Source organism: Scyliorhinus canicula, chromosome 27, assembly GCF_902713615.1.
Source record: "Scyliorhinus canicula chromosome 27, sScyCan1.1, whole genome shotgun sequence".
In the NCBI taxonomy this organism is placed as follows: domain Eukaryota; kingdom Metazoa; phylum Chordata; class Chondrichthyes; order Carcharhiniformes; family Scyliorhinidae; genus Scyliorhinus; species Scyliorhinus canicula.
The window spans coordinates 19,251,356-19,267,593 of NC_052172.1; the positions used below are offsets into that span (position 1 = coordinate 19,251,356).

Genomic DNA, 16,238 nt, shown 5'->3' on the forward strand with positions numbered 1-16,238 from the left:
ATCCAATTCATGGCCCCACTAGAGACACATACAAGGTCGAAGCTGATGGAAAAATTTGACGGGCCAGAGCGCAACACACAACCTCTCCTCCGTGTCCGAACACCCCACCTGGCAGTACTCAATCACTGGCTGTTGCCTGGTAGAATACAGTCCTTGGCCAATCCTTTGGCCACCAGCCAGCCAATCAAACAGAATCCCTCCAATCTCTGGGGCGCCATAAAGTCCGAGTTTTTCTGCTCGAAATCTAAATCTTCAGAGCAGTGTGCTATTTTGCAATGGAGTTCCCCACTTCCCCTGCTCGACTTAAAGGTATACGGTCCATGAAAGATCTAGATCCATGGCTCAAAGATGAGAACGACAATATAAATATGAAATAAGGGAATCAACAGTGTGAAAGGGGGTGCTGTATTTCCTACACTTTTGACTCCATCAGAGGTTGCGAAAGACACCAAGTAAAGGCAAGTCTTTCTTTCTACCTTGTATCAGCACTCACCTGTAACACACATTTTCAGTGCATGGATTGTGGACTCTGACAATAACAAACACATGCTGGAAATGAGAGCGTACACTCTTTGGTGTGAACGGCAGCGTCCCAGGTTCCTGAAAAATGATGGTGACAATGTCGTTGCCAATGTGCCGTTTCCTGAGGAGCTGCGAACACACAAACGCACGTATATATCAACACACCAAAGCCCTGGTTACACATTGCTCATTTAGTACAGATTTTCTGCACAGCTCATCATTTGAACCCAGTGCCAAGATCGAACCAGCAAAATCAGAATGGGTACAGCACCACGGTTTATAAAGTCTCAAGTATTTACAGCTTAGCACAATCCAGTTTAGAAGAGCGCACAAACATTTATCACTTGAATGAGGTGTGATGGGTGACAACAAAATGACCCTCTGCCTTTCAGGCAGGAGGGGTGAAAATTGCGGGCAGCACGGTAGCATAGTGGTTAGCATAAGTGCTTCACAGCTCCAGGGTCCCAGGTTCAATTCCCGGCTGGGTCACTGTCTGTGCGGAGTCTGCACGTCCTCCCCGTGTCTACGTGGGTTTCCTCCGGGTGCTCCGGTTTCCTCCCACAGTCCAAAGATGTGCGGGTTAGGTGGATTGGCCATGCTAAATTGCCCGTAGTGTCCTAAAAAGTAAGGTTAAGGGGGGGGGGGGTTGTTGGGTTACGGGCATAGGGTGGATACGTGGGTTTGAGTAGGGTGATCATTGCTCGGCACAACATCGAGGGCCGAAGGGCCTGTTCTGTGCTGTACTGTTCTATTTGTCAAATTCATGTTGTAGCCACTTACAGGGGCTGTTTAGCACAGTGGCCTAAATCGCTGGCTTTGAAAGCAGACCAAGCAGGCCAGCAGCACGGTTCGATTCCCATAACAGCATCCCCGAACAGGCGCTGGAATGTGGCGACTAGGGGCTTTTCACAGTAACTTCATTTGAAGCCTACTCGTGACAATAAGCGATTTTCATTTCACTTAACGAATCTCAATTCTTCTACGGTAAAATAATTATTTCCTCACCAATTTTCACCCCTCCTGCCTGGAAGGCAGAGAGTCATTTTGCTGTCACCCATCACACCTCATTCAAGTGATAATTTTTCATTTGAGCATCTCGACTAGGCACCCGACCTTGCACGACATTGCAGCAAAGCCCGGCAGCATCCTCATAGTCAATCACAGTCCCAGCCCAACATTTTCGCCTCAATCCAAGAGCAGATGTCAGCTATTCTCAATTGACGCCCTGGCTTTGACTTCCTAAATGAGCCAATGCCTTCCTGATCTTTGAACTCGCTCACTAAAACTCAGCAATCGGGGAAGCATCTATTCGATCGCGATGCATGCACTGCAGGGTACATATAGCAATACACAGGGCCCTGTTCTTTTCAGACGAAAAGAACAAATACATATATTGCACCTCTTTTAGTTTGTGGTGACATGGCCCCTTTGATGGGCATCCTTCGCAGGCCACCTGGCCGTAGGAACACCAGCATGGAACCCGGGGCTGGAGGGTAGCAGTTGGAGCCAGGGCGTTGAGGAGTAGACCTATATAGCTGTGCTGTTAAAACCCTTAGAGCACATAGTTGCTCTTGATCAATAAATCCTTTCATTCATTACTTGCCACACCAAGTCGCCTCGGGTTATTACACAGCGGAGCAAAATGTTTCAGCTCAACAAAATAGGTGATAGCCATTCGCTGGCTCATTCCTCAGAGCAATGCCCTGACCAGTCAGGGTCAAGTTGCTGGTTTAAACTTCAAACAGTGCTAGGCAGTTAACGGTCAGTCACCATCAACTGGTGCATTCTTCGTGGCAACACCTCTATCAAGAGTCCACTTGCCAAACAATCAGTATTCTCTTCTCTTACAGTATGTGTTAATTTACCCGACAACGTATACTTGCAACAGTCCTGATGAGTGCAAAATGAAAAGCTTCAACAAAGAATGTCTTTTTTTTCAGCGAAGCGCAGAATTTTGAAAGATTTTAGGTATCACTTTGCAGCAGCCAAATCAATCAGTGCCCACGCTCTCTGGTACAAACTATCACCTCCTGACTCTATCTTGAATCTAAAGCCAGCATTGGTATTAGGATTGGTTGGAAACCAGGTAGCTTCTTTGTATTTCAGATCATGAGCCAGATCTTTATTTTTGTACACTCATTGGAGTGCGCTGGTACTGAAGCAGTAGAATCACAATGAATTTTGCAGAGTTAAACAAGACCTCGGTTAATTCAGATCACAAATTGAACAAAGCAGAGAATAGTGACCAAAAATAATGTAATGGTTAAGTTTTAACCACAGCCATAAAAACCATGGTCCAAATCGCTGGCTTTTAAAGTAGACCAAGCAGGCCAGCAGCACGGTTCGATTCCCGTACCAGCCTCCCCGGACAGGCGCCGGAATGTGGCGACTAGGGGCTTTTCGCAGTAACTTCATTGAAGCCTACTCGTGACAATAAGCGATTTTCATTTCATTTTCACTGTACTTAATAATAATAATCTTTATTAGTGACACAAGTAGGCTTACATTAACACCGCAATGAAGTTACTGTGAAAATCCCCTAGTCGCCACACTCCGGCGCCTGTTCGGGTACACAGAGAGAGAATTCAGAATGTCCAATTCACCTAACAGCACGTCTTTCGGGACTTGTGGGAAGAAATCAGAGCGCCCGGAGGAAACCCACGCAGACATGGGGAGAACGTGCAGACTCTGCACAGACAGTGACCCAAGCCGGGAGTCGAACCTGGGACCCTGGCGCTGTGAAGCCACAGTGCTAACCACTATGCTACCGTGCCAGCCTTTTACTGCACATGGCGGTGCGAGATGAGAGGTGGAGAGATTTGGAATATTCCTCTTTGGTAACGATATCAGGCAGTTTTAAATCTGAGAAAGGTACATTTAAAAATGGGAGATTTGGGGGAGTGGGGAGGTGGTGAATTTTGCCTTCACTTGTCCTTCTACCAAACGTGTCTCAAACTTTACACTTTCCCAAAACCAGATAGTCCCATCTGTGTTGTACTCAAATGACTGAAAGGGGGGGCAGGCATCTTGAACCCATTTATCCCAACATTAATCAGCACCTTCGAGAGGTGAAGGAAGCAAATTAGAGATAGAGGAAGAAAAGTTAACAAATTAACACCAATATATTCCAAACTTAAGAATCCTTAACCGAATAGAGACAGGACAACCATCATTCCAGCTGTTTGGTCACATTCAAATCGGATGAAAAGGGAACATTTGAACACATTTTCACCCAATGAATTACCAGAAAGACAAGTTATTTAATACACTGCTAATGGTATAGTTTAGAAATCCCTGCGGACATTACTCACCTGCTGCCGGTTATTGGGGGTGTATGGAAGCATGGTAGACACGTGGAACATGATCTCATAGTCCTGGTAAGTGGTGTACAAAGAGTGCGTACCAGTCGAGTCAGCTGTGATTGGAAAATGTTGCAACGTCACATCTCACATGCGTTCAGCAGCAAAACGATTACATCTCCAGAACTAAAAACAAGCAACTATGGAAATATATTCACCTCTTTTCGGATGGAACCTTTCATCAGAACTCTGGCAGATGCGAGTTCCTTTATACCAAGCCCCATTGTTCATGCAATTGGCGGCCGGTTTAGCTCACTCGGCTAGACGGCTGGTTCGTGGTGCAGAGCACGGCCAGCAGCGTGGGTTCAATCTCCGTACCGGCCGAGGTTATTCACGAAGGCCCAGTCTTAATTCACCACCAGTCAACTCTCCCCCTCAAGGGGGTAGCACGGTGGCGCAGTGGGTTAGCACTGCTGCCTCACGGCACTGAGGTCCCAGGTTCGATCCCGGCTCTGGGTCACTGTCCGTGTGGAGTTTGCACATTATCCCTGTGTCTGAGTGGGTCTCACCCCCACAACCCAAAGATGTGCAGGGTAGGTGGATTGGCCACGCTAAATTGCCCCCTAATTGGAAAAAAATGAATTGGGTACTCTAAATTTAAACAAAACTCTCCCTTCAAAAGGGGAAAGCAGCCTATGGTCATCTGGGAGTCTGGAAACTTTATCATACCTGTTCCTGCAATGTTTTTTCCTTGTTTGGTCAAGATAATCTTTTCTCTCTTTCCCAGGAAACACCTATTCACACCCTCATAAAACCCATTAAATTATATACGTCAAGAACAATCACACAAGTCTTAGATTTGCCCATGTTATCCTCCACTTCCTTCACAGTTGTGTTCAGTATCACTTAACTCAGCTTCCAACTCTGCCCAAGGGTTTATAGTCCTCAATCGCTTGGTATTCTTTAGCATTGGCTAGCTTTATTTCAGTTCCCATCCTTTGCAATACTTTTTTCTTTCTACAAAGTTCTTGTACCAATTAAAAGCAAAGTGCTTACTTTTTGTGTCCAGTTGAGCTGCATATTTTGTAAAGCCCTTAAGTAGCACCTTTTCCCCGAGCTGCTCCAGGAACTCCTCAAACGCTGGGCCTGCTTCTTCATTGTTGTACATCTCTTCCTCAGTGCCCTGGCCAGCCGTACAGTACAGGATACCAACTTTATGTTTCTTGCTGAGCTGCAAAGACACCAAAGCCCTGCAATCAGCATAGGGCGAAATACAAAAAATACAATGATGTTTGTGCACCCCCCCCCCTCCAATCCCTTAAAGATCCTTTGCTCGACACAATCGCCACATACCATAGATAATTGAGGGCATGAGTGGGCAACGTATTTCCAGGCTTGAGCATAGACCCGCAGCAGGTAGGAATTTCTCCCCTTGGAAAGATGCCGCGAGTATGAGGAGCCTAGCACAAGAGGCAGAAGCTGATGGCAGAGGAAAATGGCGACATCACGTATTGGCTGGCGTCTGCCACCATGCCAATCAGTGCCGAGGCATCAGGCGCCAACGCCAAAAACAACCCATCAGCAAACGTGCACATAGGAAACTATCCATCGACAAAGGATTTAATATGCTTCATGCCCATTATCTTATGCAAGGGAAGGATGCTGCCAAGCTGAACAGAAATGAAACTGGCATCCCAATGCTGTGCCACTCTATTCTGCTGTTCCGATAACAGAAGTCAGGAAGTGTAAGGAATACCTCCTTGCAAACCATTCACTTCCAGCGTGGACTAGACATTAGCTTGATTTCAAACTTAGCAATTTGATTTATAGACGCAATGAACTCCTTGATAAATTGCACATTGCCTGATGGGTGTTTTGGTGACTGGCTACAAAGTACCGGTTGGAGATGTCCATTCTGTAGAATGACAGGACGGCAATGGTACAAATTCCTGTGAACCACACAAAGATATCAGTGCCCCAAAAGGTTTCAACTCACCCCTTGTTCATCCAGTTTTAGCAGCTGTTCCGTCACTTTAACAGTGCTAAACGCCAGCCGCAGGCACTGTATGTTCAGTTCTGGTATTACGGATTCCAGTACCTCTTTCAGCAGGAGCCCTCGCACTGTGCCATGTTTCGATGTTGATGGAACCGCATCCTCCAGGATTGCTCCTCGCAGTGTAATGAGCTGCAAAATGCAATTTTCATGTGTTTCAGCCAAGATCAATTGCCATTCCCATGAAGCAGTGTTCACAACACCTCACTTTTACAGAGAGCTGCCTCGAATGACATGTCTGACGCCACAGACAAACCTGTGAGGAATGCTGACAGAGGCACTTATTTAAAAAAAAACTTAACTTGAGATTCTTTCAATGGTGAAATGGATAAAGGCATTACCAAATATCTGCTAAATCAAGATTGCAGGTTCAGAGACAGAGGATTTTGTTTTGCCAGTGAGTTCTGATAGTGAAGAAATGCAGTATTTCATTAACTCCTTTTTCAAAATAAATTTAGATTACCCAATTCTTTTTTCCAATTGAGGGACAATTTAGCGTGGCCAATCCACATAACCTGCACATCTTTGGGTTGTGGAGGTGAGACCCACGCAGTCATGGGGAGAATGTGCAAACTCCACATGGACAGTGACCCAGAGCCAGGATCGAACCTGGGACCTCAGCGCCGTGAGGCTGCAGGGCTAACCCACTGCGCCACCGTGCTGCCCTGACAGTCACTTATGAGGAGGTGTAACTGAGCGCCTCTAACTATTGAACCTAAACTCTCCTGTACAGGCCAACAGTTACATGTTTAAATAGTGATTTTAACAGAGCAACATCCAAATGCGCATTTGCAATATGCTTACAGCAATCTTCCTAGAACAACACATTAGTGCATGTTGAGGACACTTTTACTGATGGATACATTTCAAAATATCACTTGGGCATCACTCTTGAATCTGCCAACTCTCCATAGCTCCAATAAGTCAAAGATCAGCACGGTCCAGGACAATGTAGGGAGGCACGGTAGCAGAATGGTTAGCACTGTTGCTTCAGTGCCATGGGACCCAGGTTTGATTCCCGGCTTGGGTGACTGTGTGGAGTTTGCACATTCCCACCGAGTTTGCGTGGGTTTTGCCCCCACAACCCAAAGATGTGCAGGTTATGTGGATTGGCCGCGCTAAATTGTCCCTCAATTGGAAAAAAGAATTGGGCAATCTAAATTTATTTTGGAAAAGGAGTTAATGAAATACTGCATTTCTTCACCATCAGAACTCACTGGCAAAACAAAATCCTCTGTCTCTGAACCTGCAATCTTGATTTAGCAGATATTTGGTAATGTCTTTATCCATTTCACCATTGAAAGAATCTCAAGTTAAGGTCTAATTTAAATGGGGCGGCAGGGCGGCGCAGTGGCTAGCATTGCCGCCTACGGCGTTGAGGACCCGGATTCAAATCTCGACCCTGGGTCGCTGTCCTTGTGGAGTTTACACATTCTCCCCGTGTCTACGTGTGTTTCACCTCAAAGATGTGCAGGGTAGGTGGATTGGCCACGTTAAATTGCCCCTTAATTTGGAAAAAACATAATTGGGTACTCTAAATTTTAAAAAGAAAAAAAAAGTTCCAATTTAAAGAATTGAATAAATTTTTTAAAAAAAGAAATCAAATGAAATGAAAATCGCTGATTGTCACAAGTAGGCTTCAAATGAAGTTACTGTGAAAAGCCCCTAGTCGCCACATTCCGGTGCCTGTTCGGGGAGGCTGTTACGGGAATTGAACCCACGCTGCTGGCCTGCCTTGGTCTGCTTTCAAAGCCAGCGATTCAGCCCTGTGTGACAAGCTCTGCATTAAATTGAGATTACAAAAAATGCTCAACTGTGAAGAAATCAGCAGTAATATCGGCCAATTTAGGCCATGCTGTGTAATTAAACACCAGTTCCCACCTCACTGGTCCTGAAGATTATTCGGTAGACATACTGAGGCCCGTGTTCTTTGCTCTCCTCCAGTTTCTCCCTCTTGATGCTCACTGCCACTGGGCCCAGCTTTTCATCCACTCCAAAATAGTTCCAGTGCTCTAAGGGTAAAGAATAAAATATAACATTAGAAATGTTTAAAAAAAGGTTCAGAGCTGTGAGCCATATGATTGGGCACGGCCACTTTAGGATTCTGACCCTTCTGACAAGGTGAATTGACAAAAAAGTCTTCAATTTAATAAGACAGGAGGGGGGGGGGGGGGGGGGGGGGGGGGGTTTAGCTGCTGAGCCAATTAGAGAGAGGGGCCAGGAGTGTCAGAAAAGTGGAAATAAAAGACACACGGATTGGCAATGGTAACCCTGAAGTTTCTACATGACGGGAAGATGGAAGGAGTATGATGTGTCTTTGATGCTGCTTCTATTTAAGCTTCTACTCAGCTTCAAACAGCAGTAAGTCAAATTGATTCTGTTGGCCAGGCCTCGATTAACAGTGAGGTGATTCAAATACTACATGGATTTAAAATTGTATAATTGGATGGATTATCTGCAGTTGAGAAGGCACCAGGACTGGACGAAATACACCCAAGGATATGGAGGGGAGTGAGTGGACATTGCAGAGGCTCTGGCCATCATTTTTCAGACTTCCTTAGCCTCCCAGAAGTGTGGGGAATTGCAAGTGTTGTACTCTTGTTCAAAAAAGGGTGTAAAGATAAACAAATGACAAACGACCAGTCAGTTTAACTTCGGTGGTGGGGAAACTTCGAGAACATTAATACAGGACAAAATTAACAGCCCCATGGACATATTCGGGCTAAGTGAGAAAAGGCAGAATGGATTTCTTCAGAGAAAATCATGTTTAACCAACTTGGGAGTTTTTTTTTGATTTCAGAGAATTTACAGCGCAGAAGGAGGCCATTCGGTCCATCGAGTCTGCACCAGCTCTTGGAAAGAGCACCCTTCCCAAGGTCAACACCTCCACCCTATCTCCATAACCCAGTAACCCCACCCAACACTAAGGCAATTTTGGACACTAAGGGCAATTTAGCATGGCCAATCCACCTAACCTGCTCATCTTTGGACTGTGGGAGGAAACCGGAGCACCCGGAAGAAACCCACGCACGCACGGGGAGGATGTGCAGACTCCGCACAGACAGTGACCCAAGCCGGGAATCGAACCTGGGATCCTGGAGCTGTGAAGCAGCAATGCTAACCACTGTGCTAAAGTGCTGCCATCCCTGGAATTCGTCTGGTGAACCTTCACTGGACACCCTCAGTAGCAAAAATGTCCTTCCTCAAACTAGGAGACTGCACACAATACTTAAGGGTGTTAGTACTGACCGCTGGTGACCTCCACCAGAAGCCCTCCTCCAACCCAAAAGCTATCCATTAGCCACTTCTTCGTTTCATCTCACTCAGCCAATTCTGTGTCCATGTTGCTAGTGTCCCTTTTAGAATTAATTGTCCACTTCTGTGTGGAGTCTGCACGTTCTCCCCGTATCTGCGTGGGTTTCCTCCGGGTGCTCCGGTTTCCTCCCACAGTCAATAGATGTGCAGGTTAGGTGGATTGGCCGTGCTAAATTGCCTTTAGTGTCCAAAAGGGTTAGGTGGGGTTACTGAGTTACGGGGATAGGGTGGAGGTGTTGGCTTAAGTAGGATGCTCTTTCCAAGGGCCTGTGCAGACTCGATGGGCCGAATGGCCTCCTTCTACACTGTAAACTCTATGATCTATGGCAGGACTGACATATCAAGAAGCTTGTACTCACTGGAGGTTAGAAGAATGAGAGAGGATCTCTTGGAAACATACAAAATCCTGATGGGACTGAACAGGCTAGATGGGGGAACGAATGTTCCCGATGTTGGGGACGCTAGCAACATGGACACAGAACTAGGGGTTACAGCCCAAGAATAAGGGGTAAGCCATTCAGGACGGTGATTCTTTTTAAAAAAAAATATACATTTCAGAGTGCCCAATTATTTTTTTCCAATTAAGGGGCAACCTGCACATCTTTGGGTTGTGGGGGTGAAACCCACGCAGACACGAGGAGAATGTGCAAACTCCACACGGACAGTGACCCAGGGCTCGGATCAAACCTGCGCCCTCAGCTCCGTAGGCAGCAGTGCTAACCACTGCGCCGCTGTGCGGTATTTTCAGGACTGAGATGAGGAAGAATTTCTCCGAGAGTTGTGAACTTGAGGAATTCTCTACCACAGAAAGCTGTTGGGGGCCGGTTCGTTGGATATATTCAAGAGGGAGCTGGACGTGGTCCTTGTGGCTAAAGGGACCAAGGGGCAGGGAGAGAAAGCAGGAGTGGGATACTGAATTTGCATGATCAGCCATGGTCATATTGAATGGTGATGCCGACTCGAGGGGCTGAATGGCCCATTCCTGCTCCTATGATCTATGTTTCGATGTTAATGAGCTATACCTTGGCATACAGGGGAAAATGTCAAAACTTGGAAGCATTGTGAACTGTGTGGAGGATGGTGTAGATTTACAGAGGGACACAGGCAAGTTGGTCTAATATGTGGGCAGGTGAAGTTTATGCAGAGAAATGTGAAGAAGTGATTGACTGGAGATACAATATAAAGGGTACAACTCTAAAGGGGTGGAGAAGCAGCTGGACCTGGGTGTCTATGTACACAGGTCAGGGAAGGAGGCAGGGCAGGTTGAGAGGTGGTTAATAAAGCATTATTAATTTGGCCAGAGAGTACAAGAGCAAGCACGTTGTGTTGAATTTTTACAAGTCACCAGTTTAGCCTTATCGAGAGTATTGCACGTAGTTCCGGGTGTCACACTTCAGGAAGAATGTGAAGGTATTAGGGAGGGTGCAGAAAAGATTGACGAGCTTGGTTCTATGGATGAGGAACTTCAGCTATGATGATAGGTGGGCAGCACGGTGGCGCAGTGGTTAGCACTGCTGCCTCATGGCGACGATGTCCCAGGTTCGATCCCGGCTCTGGGTCACTGTCCGTGTGGAGTTTGCACATTCTCCCCGTGTCCGCGTGGGTTTCACCCCCATAACCCAAAGATGTGCAGGGTAGGTGGATTGGCCACGCTAAATTGCCCCTTAATTGGAAAAAATAAATTGGGTACTCTCAATTAATTTTTAAAAAGCTATGAAGATAGTTTAGCAAAGTTAGGACTGCTTTCCTTCGAGAAAACGTTGAGAAGAGATTTGACAAAAGGTGTCCAAAATCCTGAAGGGGCTGGGCAGAGTAGCGAGGAGAAATTGTCTCCGCTTGTGAAAGGATCGAGAACGAGAGGGCAGATTTAAAATGACAAGTAAAAGATGCAAAATTGACACGAGGAGAAACCTTTTTACGTGTGGTTAGGGTTTGGAATGCACTGCCCGAGAGTGTGGTGGAGCAGTTCAACTGAAGCAATCGAAAGAGGTGAGACTGTTATTTGAAATGGAAGAATGTGCGGGGTTACAGGGAGAAGGCAGGGTAAACAGTTAATTTGGAAAACTGTTGCGGACATGATGGGCCAAATGGCCTCCTTAACTTTGAGAATCCACAAAAGAACAAAAATGTGCGTATACAAACATACATGAGGGATAGAGCTAAGAGGTGTCATGTGATAGTACCTTTAAGAAATGGATGTTTAAGAAATGTACCTTTAAGAAATGAGGCTGATCATATTACTGATGTGATGTCATGGGGGGGGGGGGAGCTCACGTCTGCTTTTTGGGAGTTTTAGTTTCAGTTTGAGACAGCAGCTTGGGCGTGACTGTTTTTGTGGCTGTGAGCTGGCTGAAGAAAAAGCAAGGTGCTGGAGCTGAAGTCAACCAAGCTGATATATCTCTGCCATCCAACAGAAAATATATATTAACTGTAACCTGGTGTGTTACTGTTTTTGTGAAGGTGAAGTATTTTGGATGTGTAAAGGAACAGTTTGCAGGATTGGGTAATGTTGTATTATTTTCGGGGTTATCTTTGAAGTAAGGGGTGTTAAGAGACCCAATGTTTATTTAAAAGGTTAATTTGAGTTCATGGAATAAACATTGTTTTGTTTTAAAAACCACGTGTCCATAATTGTAATGCTACACCTGGGGAACAAGCAGTGTGCTTCAAAAGCAACAATCCATTAAAGGTGGGGGTTGGTTGAACTCCATGATACATTTTGGGGTTCTGAATACACCTCTCCCATCACAGAGGACAAAAAAAAAAGTGTCTCATTGTACTTAAAATTCTGTACTAAGAACTACCGTAGATACACACAGGCAGTTCACCGCTTACCCCTTCTGTTTACACGTCTTTTTTTCTTAATTAAAATGGGACATTATCCTTTCCTGTCTATTGGGCTTCAGAGATTCTCAACATTTTCAGAGACTTAACTGAAAAGCCTCCTGGGTGCAATTTCCTGGTTAATGCTCCGGTGATCAATATTTCCAATCGAACAAATTCACTTCATGTGTGACTGAAGCACATCCAAGTGAACTAGAATTACTGAAGGTTTGGACGGACTGGTTGTATTCCCGAATTGGGTATCATGGGATCAAATGCTTGCGGCATATTGCAGAGTTGCCCCCCCTCCTCCTCCACTGCTTTCCTTTGGGGAATTATTGCAATCGGAAGGGTTAACAGATTTGATAGAAGCTTTTTCCTAATTATCAAGTATTGCGATAATGAGAGTGGGGGAAATTTCCTCATTGGGTATTGTACGATGAAGGATCAAATGTTTTTCTGAAGAAAAAGCTTTTCTGATTGGAGGGCTGTGACTAGTGGTGTTCCGCAGGGATCAGTGCTGGGACCTTTGCTGTTCGTAGTATATATAAATGATTTGGAGGAAAATGTAACTGGTCCGATTAGCAAGTTTGCAGACGACACAAAGGTAGGTGGAATTGCGGATAGCGATGAGGACTGTCAGAGGATACAGCAGGATTTAGATCGTTTGGAGACTTGGGCAGAGACGTGACAGATGGAGTTTAATCCGGACAAATGCGAGGCAATGCTTTTTGGAAGGTCTAATGCAGGTAGGGAATATACAGTGAATGGTAGAACCCTCAAGAGTATTGACAGTCACAGAGATCTTGGTGTACAGGTCCACAGGCCACTGAAAGGGGCAACACAGGTGGAGAAGGTAGTCAAGAAGGCATACGGCATGCTTACCTTCATTGGCCGGGGCATTGAGTATAAAAATTGGCAAGTTATGTTGCAACTGTATAGAACCTTAGTTAGGCCACACTTGTCGTGTTCAATTCTGGTCGCCACACTACCAGAAGGATGTGGAGGCTTTAGAGAGGGTGCAGAGGAGGTTTACCAGGATGTTGCCTGGTATGTTCACAAGTAATTAAATTGTGGAGAATTGTAATCCAAATCCACACAAATATCTTCTCCAACCGAGGTCATTAGAATAAACTCGGATTGTTCTCACTGGAGTTTAAGGGTCGACCTGATAGGGGTCTGCAAAATTATGAGGGGCATAGACAGAGTGGATAGTCAGAGGCTTTTCCCCAGGGTAGAGGGGTCAATTACTAGGGGGCATAGGTTAAGGTGCGAGGGGCAAGGTTTAGAGGAGATGTACGAGGCAGGTTTTTTTTACACAGAGGGTAGTGGGTGCCTGGAACTCGCTGCCGGAGGAGGTGGTGGAAGCAGGGACGATAGTGACGTTTCAGGGGCATCTTGACAAATACATGAATAGGATGGGAATAGAGGGATACGGACCCAGGAAGTGTAGAAGATTTTAGTTTAAATGGGCAGCATGGTCGGCATAGGTTTGGAGGGCCGAAGGGCCTGTTCCCGTGCTGAACTTTTCTTTGTTCTTTGTTGAAAATGATCAAGAGTGAGCTGAGATTAAGAAATGTCTTCCAATAAAGAGTTGTTGGAAAACAGAGCTCTCTGTTTGACGCTTCGATCGAGGCACCGGCCACTTAATCTTTTAAAGTTGGAGCTCCAGATGTGGCCAGTCCTCTACCCAAACCTCTACCCTGGCTGAATAGCTATTTTTCACATGTCAGCACTTGAAATGAAATGAAATGAAAATCGCTTATTGTCACGAGTAGGCTTCGAATGAAGTTACTGTGAAAAGCCCCTAGTCGCCACATTCCGGCGCCTGTTCGGGGAGGCTGGTACGGGTTACGAGGCTGAACTGTCTCAGTTCACAAGTAATTAAATTGTGGAGAATTGTGATCCAAATCCACACAAATATTTTCTCCAACCGAGGTAATTAGAGAACGACGAAGAACAAAGACCCTGACTGGCTTTCCCCTCCCGGGTTGAGATTAGTGATCAAACAACAACTTGTCATTTAGGTTCTACTTGTGCAGCAAGTGAATGGGGGTGGGGGGTGAAGAACAGGAATAGCATTTGCTATACAAATTGGATAAATAAAAAAAAAAAAGAGTTGAGCATTTTGCAGCCCACATTTAGACTTAAAACGCAGGGTGGCATTAACAAGGCGGCTTCAGATTACACAAATATTGCGGAAGAAAGGGCAGCACGGTGGCCTAGTGGTTAGCACAACCGCCTCACGGCGCTGAGGTCCCAGGTTCGATCCCGGCTCTGGGTCACTGCCCGTGTGGAGTTTGCACATTCTCCCTGTTTCTGCGTGGGTTTCACCCCCACAACCCAAAGATGTGCAGGTTAGGTGGATTGGCCATGCTAAATTGCCCCTTAATTGGGAAAAATAATTGGGTAATCTAAATTTATAAAAAAAAAATTTTTAAAAATATTGCGGAAGAAAGCTGTAGACTGCTGGAAGGTATCAGTGGTTTGGTCAAGTGGGCAGAAAATGACAAATGGAATTTCATTCAGAGAACTGTGTAATGATACACTGGGGAGAGCAGACAAGAAATTACATCATAATGCTAAGAAACTGAGAAACGTCGGGAAACATTGGAATGCTTGACTCACAGATCCCAAGGCAACGGGACCGATAAATAAACTGATTAAGGCGGCTTAAAATAATCTTTATTGCCACAAGTTGGCTTACATTAACACTGTAATGAAGTTACTGTGAAAAGCCCCTAGTCGCCACACTCCGGCGCCTGTTCGGGAACACAGAGGGAGAATTCAGAATGTCCAACAGCACGTCTTTCGGGACTTGTAGGAGGAAACCGGAGCACCTGGAGGAAACCCACGCACACACGGGGAGAACGTGCAGACTCCGCACAGACAGTGACCCAAGCCGGGAATCGAACCCGGGACCCTGGAGCTGTGAAGCAACAGTGCTAACCACTGAAAATGAAAATCGCTTATTGTCACGAGTAGGCTTCAAAGAAGTTACTGTGAAAAGCCCCTAGTCGCCACATTCCGGCGCCTGTCTGGGGAGGCTGGTATGGGAATCAAACCGTGCTGCTGGCCTGCTTTAAAAGCCAGCGATTTAGCCCAGTGAGCTAAACCAGCCACTGTACCACCCATATTATTGGATACTTTCTTTTATTAGTGAGGTAGAGAAAAGAGAGGGCTGGTCGATCTTTCTTCGACTCAGGGAGGGGCCTGGAGGACTGGGGAATTGCAAGCGTCGCTCAGAAACAAAAAAGGGTGCAAAGGTAAGCCAAGCATCTACAGGCCAGTCTGTTTAACTTCTATGGTGGAGAAACTTCGAGAAACAATCAACTCGGGACAAAATTAATAGTCACAAGGACAAATGCGGGTTAATTAAGGAAAGCCATTCTAGATTTCTTTAAGAGAAAATTGCGTTTAACAAACTTGAGAGTTTTTTTCCGAATAAAGTGGCAATATTGCTGTTAATTAAGGTAATGCTGAGGACCAGGTGAAGACAGACTTCCAAAAGGCATTTGAAACACGACTGCACAACAGACTTGTGAGCACGCTCAAGGAATAAAAGGGACAGTGGCAATATGGACACAGAATTGGCGGAGCGAGGAGAAACAGAAAGTTGTGATATTTTTGGGTTGGAGGGAGGTTTGTAGTGGAGTTCTCCGGGGGTCTGTGTTGGGACCCTTGCTGTTCTGGATATATATTAATGACCCAGACCGTTATTAGGATATCATTTCAAAGTTTGCAGATGTTAAAAAAAACCTGGTAAGTCAACGGGGTGGAGGTAGAACTTCAAAGGGACACAACAGAAAGTTGGTGGAATGGGTGGGCAGGCAGCAGATGAAGCTCATAGAAAATAGGAGGAGTACGCCATTCAGTAAGATCATAGCTGACCCTCTAATACCATACTCCCAATCTCTCACCATACCCACAGATGCCTTTCGTATCTATATTCTTCTTAAATATACCGGAACACGTTGCCAGGGAAGCCGATACATTAATGCCGTTCAAAAGGCATCTTGACAAATCCATGGATGGGATGGGTATAGAGGGATACGGCACAAGGAAGTGCTGAGGGCTTTGGCAAAGGGTGCTAACATGACCGGTACGAGGGCTGAAGGGCCCATTTCTGTGCTGTATTGGTCTTTGTTTATTCACTGATTTGGCCTCCAGCTTTCTTTGGCAGAAATTTATGCAGGTTCGCCACGGTGAAGAAATCTTTCCTCATC

The 16,238-nt window shown here is 45.7% G+C and overlaps 1 protein-coding gene across 1 annotated transcript in view; it reads right to left on the reverse strand.

Annotated features, from left to right (window-relative positions):
• sipa1l3 (signal-induced proliferation-associated 1 like 3) overlaps window positions 1-16,238 on the reverse strand; it is a 241,529-nt gene that overhangs the window by 97,000 nt on the left and 128,291 nt on the right. Inside the window, 5 exon segments of the mRNA XM_038786044.1 lie at window positions 494-651; window positions 3,834-3,937; window positions 4,878-5,052; window positions 5,818-6,006; window positions 7,756-7,886. Of these exon segments, the coding sequence (XP_038641972.1) occupies window positions 494-651; window positions 3,834-3,937; window positions 4,878-5,052; window positions 5,818-6,006; window positions 7,756-7,886 (757 nt within the window).